General features: G+C 36.2%; 2 protein-coding genes across 4 annotated transcripts; both read right to left on the minus strand.

The window, feature by feature from the left end:
* Nucleotides 1-600: 600 nt before the first annotated feature.
* Nucleotides 601-4,822, minus strand: LOC140746955 (hatching enzyme 1.2-like). Of its 3 annotated transcripts, none has more exons than XM_073079145.1 (6): nt 4,702-4,822; nt 3,920-4,132; nt 2,913-3,022; nt 2,213-2,423; nt 1,748-1,884; nt 601-1,216 (listed from the first exon to the last, which is right to left on the minus strand). In XM_073079145.1, the coding sequence occupies exons 1-6, from the start codon at nt 4,820-4,822 to the stop codon at nt 737-739; spliced, it is 1,272 nt and encodes a 423-aa protein (XP_072935246.1). In that variant the 3' UTR covers nt 601-736. The 3 variants fall into 3 exon arrangements, with proteins under 3 accessions (XP_072935246.1, XP_072935248.1, XP_072935247.1); XM_073079147.1 differs by lacking the exon at nt 4,702-4,822 and adding an exon at nt 4,453-4,572; XM_073079146.1 differs by lacking the exon at nt 4,702-4,822 and adding an exon at nt 4,251-4,357.
* Nucleotides 4,823-10,146: 5,324 nt separating this feature from the next.
* LOC140747127 (uncharacterized) lies at nt 10,147-11,265 on the minus strand. Its single transcript, XM_073079380.1, has 2 exons — nt 10,947-11,265; nt 10,147-10,761 (listed from the first exon to the last, which is right to left on the minus strand). The coding sequence occupies exon 2, from the start codon at nt 10,641-10,643 to the stop codon at nt 10,323-10,325; it is 321 nt and encodes a 106-aa protein (XP_072935481.1). The 5' UTR covers nt 10,644-10,761; nt 10,947-11,265; the 3' UTR covers nt 10,147-10,322.
* Between the last annotated feature and the right edge of the window lie 845 nt (nt 11,266-12,110).

Consider the following 12,110-nt stretch of genomic DNA (forward strand, 5'->3'; position numbering starts at 1 on the left):
GTAATTAAACGACGCAACTCCATTAAGTTTGGGATTCCTCAATTTATTTTAGCAGGGACTCTGGTCTTAAATGATGTCCAGGGTCTAATGATTGTACTAGAAGGTGACTATGGAAAATCTGTAATTACTAATACGTAATATAAATCATTATCCATAATAACCACATCAAATTTCAGCATATTAACATACAGTACGTATCCTGTATTAATACAATATGATTTACTTATGTATTTCGTAAATTTGCACTGAAAAAATGAAATTTGTACCGTAAAGAAATCTTAAAAGGATATGCAGTAAATTGGGTAACTCATTGTGCGCCAAACGTTCTTAAAGTTATTGCAAGATAATATTATAATTATAAATAATCATTTAAGTATTATTAACTGCATAAAATATTTTTCTTTTTACTACAGATAGTGTTGGATGCCTTTTTAGATTGTTGATATTATTTATGATTTTTCTTTTTTAAACACCAGATTACGTTTATACGAGTACATGTATATAGTCACACATTCATTTATAATTTATCATCTTGTTTTGAACTCTGAAATTAGATTAAGAAGTAAGGTTAGGTTAGGTTAAGAAAGAGAAACTTTGTGCTTTCAATAAATGTAATTCAAAACTTTCAGTAACAAAGATAATGAGGGCTATATTTTAATTACAGCTTTTCAAAATTTAAAATTTTATAAAAAAAAATGACAGCTATAGGTTAGCTTGTTTTTTGATTATTTAAATCTTATTGTTCTGGCTCAAATTCTTGCTGTTCTGGTGCAAATTCTTGCTGTTCCGGTTCATATTCTTGCTGTTCTGGTTCATATTCTTGCTGTTCTGGTTCATATTCTTGCTGTTCTGGTTCATATTCTTGCTGTTCTGGTTCATATTCTTGCTGTTCTGGTTCATATTCTTGCTGTTCTGGTTCATATTCTTGCTGTTCTGCCACGAACTCTTGTTCTGGCATGAACGCTTGCTCTGGCTTGAACTCTTGTTCTGGCATGAACTCATCTTCATGCTCTGGCACGTAGTATTCTTGTGGAGGTAAGTCTTCCAGCTTTATGTCCTCGAACGGCTCGACGTCTTCAGCGTGAACTATTTCTCGCAATTGCTCGAAACTCTTGATGTCGTCCCTCCAGGCGCCAGGACAGTTGTAGTGCCTGTTGACCCGCATGAAGTCAATGTGGGTCACGAATCGTATCTGTCCCAACTCGCCGTTGTATGGCTAGAATATAAAGTCACAATTAAAAATATAAGTTCTTTTTATGTTCGTTAATTTTAAATCTGTCGTTTTGCTGTGACACCGACCGTTTAAAAGGTGGTAGAATCCTTTGTGGTTCGACTCCGGCGGCACCACGCCACACCTATTTCTACCTAATAACTGCAGTGTTAAGCGCTGCTGTGTTCCGTTTTGAAGGATGTGGTAAGGGAGACAGACTTTTCCGAGGCGTTCCAGCTTAGTCTTCAGGGATAGCGGCGCATCTGTGGCCGACCTCAGGTAGGAATATCCTATCCTATCTGGGGTTGATTAAAGAAATCTATGGGCGGCAGTAGCCACTTAACATCAGGTGGACTGCATGACGCGTCTGCTACAGCATGAGTTTTTCTAACATATTTCTTGAGTATAGCCTTACACTTACACGAGTAATAATATTCAATTTAATTTTAAATCTGTCATTTTGTTGTGACAGCAGACGTTTGACGTATTACTGAGCACTTATTCTAACATATTTCTTGTGTATAGCTTTATACTTACACGAGTAGGCAGAAGAGTAGCCCGTCCATTGGTGGTGAAGGCGTGGGTTCCGTAATGCATGCAGCTACTGTATTCGTAACGCAGCCCGTGGTTGGAGACGAGGCGATTGTCGAAGCGGTAAAAGGCAAATGCCATGCCTGTGAGGTAAATAAAATGTGAAATTCACTTTTTGGTGAAGCCTGGCAAAGTAGATTATAAGAAGATTTTTCATGAGCTCGTAGCAACGATCGATTCATTTTCACACATTTTTGTCGCTATCATTGTTGACCTGGGTAATTGTCCCAAACCCGGACAAGAGTCATTGAAACGGGTTTATTAAAAGAGTTTAGGGTGTAGCCCATGTTAGCCAAGTGTGGATTGGCAGACACAGTTTAAAGATTTTTGACGGAATGTTCAGGCATTCCCGAATTCTCAATGTCAAAGACTGACATACAAACCACTAGGCTAGTGATGTAAAATACTAACCGCGTTGAATGTTCTCCCAGAAAATGCGAACATAATTGTATCTGTTGTAAGTGGACTGCATGTGGAACATGCCGATGACGTGGAACCACTCGTGGACAATGATAACGGGTACGAAGCAACCTTGACCGGGCGTGCTACGCGCCAGGTTCATGGTGTGAACACCACGGTTAACATCGAAGCCCATGCTGGCGTAACATCCATCAGGTCGACCCTGCAATAAACTAGTGCTTCAATTGCATCCTTCACTTTTGCTTCTATACAGCAGCAGTACGCTATTGTGAAAAGAAGAGAAAATATTGTAGGATAGAAACATCATTGTTCCGATGAAGACGTAACTTCAGGTTGTGATTTTGAAGGAGTTCTTAATACTCGCTACGCGACTCGATTACATATGTAACTAATTTCAGGTAAGTCAGTTAATAAAAACAGGTAACCAGTTAAAAATTACAGTCAAGAAGAGTCAAAGTAAAACTGAAATGAAGTTAATGAGCTTTTCGTTTTCTGTACTTTAGTCTCAGTAGGGGTTTCAGTGTTGTGAAACTCGAGAACATGTTAAAATTAAACATAGAAATTTAAATTCAAAACACATATAAACGTTGTCATAGACGGTACCTGGTCAGATATCGTCTGCGTGTTGACTGTTGACCAATAAGGTACTCGCTTCATTCAGTTAATAAGCATTAGGAAATAATTTACTTACAGTAAGCCTGACAAAGTTCCTTTCGTTGGCATGTCTATGACGGAAGCGGACGCATGTGTAATGACTGATCCAGTTCATCATCGCAATAATGGCTTGTTGCTGAGGAGCAGCTGTAACAAAGAAACCATTATAAGAAACTTTCTTTCGCCATTAGGCCACAAAGGCCTAAGCAATGCGTTCATCATAAGCACCAGTGTTGAAATCGGTGGTCTCGAACCTATCGATTTTTCAGTATTTCTACCGATATTGGCCCTGTCCTACGAAATACCGAAATGCTTTGATTTTTCCACGATTTCTAATAATTCTAACATTTCCTAATAATTTAGAACTATTTTGGGATGAAGTCATCTTTTAGCAAAAAACGCTCGTCGGGACGAAACAATCTGTGGATTATAAGTATGTCAAGAAAAAAAAAGAAGGTCGTCAATATTGAATATTGTATTTTTTCTACCAACTTCGTATTATGACGTTCGACACAACTGGCTGGCATTCAAGATGCTTGAATTCAATCAATTGAACAATAAAGCAACGAAGGTATGAATTGAATAAAATTAAGAATTCATGATTCAACAGAGCTCGTAGCTCATTGCGATCTTATTTGAAATTCTGATATTATTCAAATTAAATCAATAATTTATGAAAAGTCATGATTACCTAAGTAAGATGATATGATTTTTTTTTTCAAATTCGAAAGCATGATGGATCTCTCTCTAAAAATGAAATAATATAATAGTCGTTGCCTGAGGTTTTTCCTAGATCATATTATTTATTTAAACGTCAAATACTTAAAGTAAATATATGCTTTTCTTGGCTTTGGCTCGACTTGGCGGAGGCACGGGAGTGCCTCCGCCTAGCCAGATGTTTTAAACAGATTCGCTAAATCAGCATCTTTAATACGACTATTTAAGAATGTGACCACTTCTAACTGAAATGTGTGTTAATAGATAGGAAAACAGGATTTCAAAGTACCATCAAATGAATTCAGAACCATAATGAAATGAACTTACTGAATTCACCAGCTCCGAATTCGAAGACGACGGTGTTGCCTGGCCATCTGCTGTTGGGTCTCATGTAGGCCTTCCTGGTTCCAGCGAAGTCCTCCACCAACTCGTCGATTTGCCGCTGATCCAGGATGATGTCACCCTGGAATTTACCGCTATTCTCCCACTCATTGGCCTTGGGATTCATGAGCATGCGCTCAGAAAGGCGGTAACCATCACCTGGAAATGGTCCTCAGATTGAGGTAATGTGGTTGATTCACAATGAAATCGCAGCGAACTGTCGAACTGACACCGTAATTTTCGGTTAGTAACATACTAATTTAAAAGCATTAATTACACTTGATTTTTAACTCAGTTCCATACAGTTTCCTTCATCAAAGAAATAAGGATCACCATCTCAATACGCCCAAAATGTCCAAACACCGCGATTTTGTGCGAATAAACATCTAATATCAATCATGTACAATAAAAACACTATATGAGATCATCAACAGACGGCTTGGTATCTCTGAGAACACAATCGAGACGTTTCCTCTTACCACACCCTTCAAACCAGAATACAACAGAGCTTGACACTGCTCATATAAAGTAGGAATATATGAGGCATTGGAACTGGCGAAGTAAAACCACTAATGCTCGTTATTAACAATCAAACTATACAATGTTTTGCTTACCAAAGATCGACATTTGACAAGGTATGCAAGACATTGTCAAATTGCGACCTCTGGTATGCAAAAAATGGATAGATGGAATTTAACACATTGTCAAATAAATTCATGTGACCTTACTATGTCTAGACTTCTCCAAGGCCTCCCTGAAGCTCTGGATCTCTTCTTGAGACTTGGAAACAGGCGGGGGCCCTGCCAGCGCCGACCCTACCAAGCATATAACGAGACCAAGCTTCCACATGGTGATTGATGAGTAGAATGCTAGTAGCATCTCCTTTTATACAGATATCGCCTATCAATCATTTCTTTTAATACTGATTATTCTAATGATAATGTGATAATAACAAATCGATTATATGTCTGTATATATCGAAATTTATATATTTTTATGGAAATAAAATTAATACGTTTACATATGAATGTAAGCTACAATAGGAATGTTATTTTTCTAAAACATATTTTTTTTATATTTAAGAGCTTCCAAGGCGTGATGGGTCAGACACAATTCGTGACCTTCGTAGACTGGTGGCAAACCAACAGACACTACAACTGCCCTGGTGCCTGGAGGGACGTCATTGAGAATATCGAGCAATTACAAGCATTATTACACTCCGAGGACGTGGAACCGGTAATGTGTATGATGCAGCCAAGTAGCTTAAGTAGAATCGAATATTCAATGTTGGCTGTCCTTACTCACGTTCTATTCGCAAAATATTTTGTCTTCAATCATTAATGCATTACAATTTGAACATGATTAATAAGATTTACTTTAGGTTATACAAAAATATAACATCGATTAAGCCGAAAAATGATTATTCGTCAGGTAGATATGATTATAGTAATTAAAAAATTATGAATAGGTAGCATGCTAAATGAGTTGATCAGATTAAGATATTGATATTTACAGTGATATGTGCAAATAACGATAATTAAAAAATAATACGTTGATGTTTCTATGGGCGTAATAGATCTAATATTAAATCACAAAATAATAAATAATGTAAAAATATCCGATAAAATGAAAATAGTTTAAGTATAATATAATAGGGTTTTTATAAAGGACGAGAGCGTGTGAATTTGGCGAATTTAAGTCGGGTTGTACCGGACCCTTAGTGGTTGAATTCGACTTCCAAGTATAATAATAAGAATACAAGAGATAAAGCCCAGTCACACACGAACAGACCGCGTAGGGTTTCGTTTTAACCTTTGAGTACGGAATCCTAAAAATCATTCTACAGGAGGGCATTATAGATATATTTCAGAACATTTGAGTTATAGGGAAATAAAATTATTATTTTCTAAATTAAAAATCACGCTATAACAGTTATTGAAACTAAAAAGCAATAATTATTTGCAATCTCGTAACTTGCGATGTACTTTGTCTAAGGCGCTTGAACAATCTCGCCTCGAAAATCGTTAATCCTGAGGATGTTGATAAGGACAATGGTACAAAATTATTAAAATCGTGTATTGTCATCGGTTTTTGATAATTCATCAAAATGTTGAATTAAACTGAACGTGCAAAGTGGATAGACATCGGGTTCAAAGATTCCGTTACTGTTACGTACATACATACATACATACATACAACCCAAGCTAATAAAAGCGTGTTAAAAACGTCAGGAAGCCGCAGTCCTGCTGGTCGCAGGTCGCGTTAGACGTGTGACTGTGACAGAATTACAGTTTAGTATTAGTCTTATTTTTAAATTATTTATGAAATAACTGACGTAGCTGTTTCTTGTAAATTAGGAAACTATTTTTCAATAATGTTGAAGTATGATATAAAGCTATATTTATCTCGTTTAATATTTATCCTACAAATAATAAGTCATGAGTACTGGAAGTGTATTGTTAGGTCACATTATTGTTTATAAACACCAATAATAGTTAAGAGCCAGTGTTACGCTATAATAAGAATTATATTTTCTTTATGATGCAAATTTTAAGAAGTGTACATATTTTATTTCTATAAAAAAAATATGAATAAAATAATAAATTAACATACATAAGCACTACAATATTAATCTGTGAAAGTATTAAATTTAATAATATTTAAGTGGCTGGTAAAAGAAGTGCGGTTATTTTCTTTTTTTTTGCGTTGTACATGTTTTCTTCGGGCAAATACGCAGTACGCAAACCTTTACATATATGTCGTGGATATCGATATCGTTGTTTCATAAGATTGCTAGTTTTATTATCTGTACCTCAGGTAGACGCCGTGACGTCACTTTAATTTAAAAATAGTGCGCCATGCCGACAGAGTCGTATTCGAGAACGAGGGTAGTTTACCGTGAGACACGGACCCAGTCACATCCCCAATACGAAACTGTCGGTTTACCTAATTAACGCGTTTGATCGAAATGGTTATTTTGCTATATACTTGACCGACTAACTGTGATAACTTATTTTATTATTACTGCATTACTGACTGACGTGTCCCTTTGATGTCCTAAGCGTGTTTTCCCCGATATATATATTTCTTATGTGCGTGCGTATGTCACTGAACTCCTCCTAAACGACTGGACTGATTTTGATGAAATTTGTTGTGTGTGTTCAAGGGGACTTGAGAATGGTTTAGATTCACAATTTAGTCCGTGGAAAAAGGTTTTTTTAAATGAATTTTTAATTCGTAAGTAGTTGTTGATTTTGGAATGTTTCACATTGGATTCGACAGACTTCGCTACCATCGCAGTTTTAAATATTCTATCTATTTTTCAAACCCGTAAGTGATAAAGGTTGTTCATCCTTAACATTTTTTTTATTTATATGGCAACACAACGTTTGCCGGGTCAGCTAGTATAATATACAATAATTTAAATAAAAACAGGATAATTATAACACAGGTATGATACTGTTATTCTATATTGTCTTAATTTCAAAGGTAAATTCATTATATAGTAAAAAAAAAAATGTTTTTAAATATTGATATTTCATATTTACTTAATTCCAATGATAAATTTATTGAAATTATATTGAAAACTTAGTTTCGTTTTAATGTGTAAGATAGCTTTTGTTTAATAAATTAGTGACGATAATTTAAAACATATATTTTGTGCAACTCATCTTTCGTAGTTAATATATCACGTGCGTCAACGACATCATCCTTGGAACCCTTGTTACCATCAACGTGCCGGGTTCATTCGAACCAAACGGTACCGCACGTGACAATTTCAAGGGGTGGAAACGGGAGGTCGCTTGTATGGGTGGGACTGAAGGTGGTAGGACCATTTGTGGTTCGACTCCGGCGGCACCATCGCCACACCTACTTCTGCCCCATAACAGCAGTGTTAAACGCTACTGTCTTCTGGTTTAAAGTAAGGGAGACATACTTTTCCGAGGCGTTCCAGCTGAGTCCTCAGGGGAAGCGGCGCATCTGTGGACCTCAGGTAGGAATATCTAATCGTATCTGGGGTTGATTACAGATGTACATGGACGGCCGTAAGCACTTACTATCAGGTGGATTGCATGCTCGTCTGCTACTCCTATATTATAAAAAAATGTTACTTTCGTTGATATGCTGGCCTTATTCCATGTTTCGACGCGCGAGTGGTGCAACCGAGGCGGCTGAATCTGCTTATACGCTTATGTGCAGTTCTCGGGGAGGGCTACATATTTGCGGTAGAGACACTAGATGCACGGGACTCTTCTATAAATTCAACCAAAACTATCGTCGCGACTGGTTTATGTCTCGGGAGTCGGGACCCAAGAGCTGGTGCCTATTTCGGCCAAATAAACAATTTGACCATACAAAGTTTCGACCAGCCAGCCTTCTTGGGACCTACCCGAGAGGCAATGATTGTCTTGTCTCTTTGTTTTATTTTAAATTTTTACATTACTTCATTTTATTTTTTAAAACTTTCATTTAACTTGCAGTGTATGTGTATATGGGTGGCGAGGCATTTTATAATATATAATATTAATTTTTATCATGTTTATTTTGATTGTCAATGTGGAATTAATATTTAGATTAAAATATGGACGACTTCCGGTAGTACTTCAAAACACTTTGTTAGTCATACCAAATAAATTATATAAATTATAATAATTTAATCATATTTATTAAAATATTTAGTTTCGTATTTTTAAAACAATATTTTCAATATAATGTTATTTTATTAATAGTTAAATTTATTGTGAATGACGTCACTTGTTATAACAAAACAAGTGATGTGAGAGGGTAGTTCTTAGGCTGTGAATGAATTTATTTATTTGTAAAAGCATGCGTTTATAAAGTAGTTCATACATAGTTATTGCGTTCGGCATACTCTACCGGTTGATCCGGTGTACAAATCTTTGTTTTATTCTTTTAAATAAACATTAATTTACACACTTAGTTGTCCATTACAATTTACATATAAAATTTAAAGTGTTATAAATATTTATTACAATATATTGTCACTATAATTAAATCATGTCATTTATTAAATTATATTTATAAGCAATTACTTTAATTTGTCATCAAAAAAGTCCTTAACACTATAATACCGTTTGTTTAATAATATATTTAATAGTTCATATTTAAATTTTGTCAATTCTAATTTTTTCAGTCTGTCCGGCAAATGATTATATATTTTTATTGCCATACAATATGCATTTGTTTTAAATTGTTTTATTCTTTGTACAGGTAACCATAATTTGTTTTTATGTCTACATCTATTTTTACCAACATCGCGGTTTGTTTTAAATAAATTAATATTTTTAATTACAAATACACACATTTCATATAAATAGATACATGGTAAAGGTAGTATTTTATGTTTCTTAAAGTAATTTTTACAACTATCTGCTGGTCCTAAGCCGCAGATGGATCTTACACATCTTTTTTGAAATCTAAAAGCTTTTAGAGCGCTAACAGCGTTACCCCAGAGTAATATTCCATACCGAAGAACAGACGCAACATATCCATGATAGGCTATTAGAGCAGCTTGCATTGACACTGTTTGACGTAATCTTTTTATTACATATATAAATTTGTCTAGTTTCTTGACCATTTTGTCTACATGCATGTCCCATTTCAGAGAATTATCAATAGTAAGTCCGAAAAAGTTACTCGAAATTACATTAGTGATTGGATTATTTTGATAAGATATGTCAAGTTGTGGTTTATTACTATTTTGGTATTGAAATTGTATTAATTTGGTTTTTTCGATATTTGTTGATCTGTTTGTCACTTGAGTAGTATTTAAATCCACGCGCTGGTAGAGCGTGGTTCATTCGCATTTAATCAGTCGTGTAAGCCGTTACTCTGCCCGAATTGTAAATGAAAGTGAATAAAAGTGATTCTCATATTAAAGTCGATTCGTTTATTTTATTAATATGGAACCAAATAAGTGCGGTAGTGGGAACTCGCCGACATGTAAGTTCGGGTCAAATCTTGCAAGTTAAATTTGACCCACTTCCCGAAGGCCGGTTGAGTTGAAATTTTGCTCGAATATGTAGATCAGATGTCTATGCAATATTATTGTGGACTTCGACATGGACCTGGTCTTATGATTGAGCCAGAGGGTGGCCGTGGGAACTCTGTAATAAAACAACGTAATACCATCTAGTCTGGGCTCATTTAACACTTTCGGTGCTGCAAACATACCCAACAGAGTTCATTATATGGCACATACCTGCTCCATACAAATAAAAACGACGTTTATAAACGTTCAACACTGCTCACATGTACTAAAACACACAATCTGGAACAACCGTCAGTACACGTCAACGTTATTAAACGTTCCTCACACGTGTCTTTTTTAAATTGCCCCTGGGTTACTCTCGACGTCTCCAGGCAACGGCGCGGGTGACCCTGGGTTACTCTCGACGTCTCCAGGCAACGGCGCGGGTGACACTGGGTTACTCTCGACGTCTCCAGGCAACGGCGCGGGTGACCCTGGGTTACTCTCGACGTCTCCAGGCAACGGCGCGGGTGACCCTGGGTTACTCTCGACGTCTCCAGGCAACGGCGCGGGTGACCCTGGGTTACTCTCGACGTCTCCAGGCAAGGGCGCTGGTGACTCTGGGTTGCTCTCCACCTCCTCAGGCAACGGCGCGAGTGACCCTGGGTTATTGTCCATCTCTTCTGAGGGTGATACAGGAAATTCCGCAGAATTTAGTGAAACAGTATCCGCGTTTGCACTATTTTCTCCACTGTTGTCTTGGTCCGGTGTATGCTTCCTTTTTTTACGTACTCGACTGTCAAAAATACTTTCAGAGCTGTCAGAGTATCAACATGTTTACGTTGATTTTGGTATCGAAAATATTACTTATCAGCTTTATTCAAGTCGAAAGTTATATGTAACTAATATCTCAGATAGGGCGAATTGCACATAAATCAATTATATAACTAATATGCACAAAATATTCATAAAAAAACTTACTTTCCTCGTGAAATTGCACGTTTCAAAGCGTCAACGGCGATAGGGCCTCCCTCCAGTGACACACAAGGCGACTGAGTATGGCGAATGTTGCACGGGGAGACGTAACTAGAAGTTGTGCATGTGTGCGTAGGTAGTAACGTGTGCGTGATAGTCCTTCACAAATTGATCAACAGAATTTTGTAGTATGGCGGTAGTGGTCTAGGAAACTTTGGCGATACGGCGCAATGACGTAACTACCCTATAACCTTAAGAGCCGCTGGCGCTATTGGACGTAGCGTCAAAAAAATACTTTTTTTTTCTGACGTCGGTGCACGTTGTGCCATATCACATACATAGATTTCGACGCGATAAAACGTTGCACCACCGAAAGTGTTAAGTCGTTTGACAAGGACACTAGTCCTGGATCCAGGATCTTATGATGGAAGGCGACCACGGGATCTCTGTAATTAAATGACGCAACTCCATCGAGTTTAGGATTCCTCAATTTATTTTAGCAAGGACTCTGGTCTTAAATGATGTCCAGGGTCTAATGATCGTACTAGAAGGTGACTATGGAAAATCTGTAATTACTAATACGTAATATAAATCATTATCTATAATAACCACATCAAATTTCAGCATATTAACATACAGTACGTATCCTGTATTAATATAACAATATGATTTACTTATGTATTTCGTAAATATGCACTGAAAAAATGAAATTTGTACCGTAAAGAAATCTTAAAGGGATATGCACTAACTTATTGTGCGCTAAATGTTCTTAAAGTTATTGCAAGAGAATATTATAATTATAAATAATCATTTAAGTATTATTAACTGCATAAAATATTTATCTTTTTACTACAGATAGTATTGGAGGCCATTTTGAAAAGATTATGTATTACTGTGCAACAAAGAAACACCCACAGTGTTTTGCAAACCAAACCTCACATGACAATTTTAGATTGTTGATATTATTTATGATTTTTCTTTTTTAAACACCACATTACGTTTATACATGTATATAGTCACACATTCATTTATAATTTATCATCTTGTTTTGAACTCTGAAATTAGATTAAGAAGTAAGGTTAGGTTAGGTTAAGAAAGAGAAACTTTGTGCTTTCAATAAATGTAATTCAAAAACTTTCAGTAACAAAGATATATTTTAATTTGAGCTTC

This window comes from Epargyreus clarus, unplaced genomic scaffold, assembly GCF_041222505.1.
Source record: "Epargyreus clarus isolate Ecla_fem2 unplaced genomic scaffold, WU_Ecla_fem_2.2 ptg000014l, whole genome shotgun sequence".
Taxonomy (NCBI): domain Eukaryota; kingdom Metazoa; phylum Arthropoda; class Insecta; order Lepidoptera; family Hesperiidae; genus Epargyreus; species Epargyreus clarus.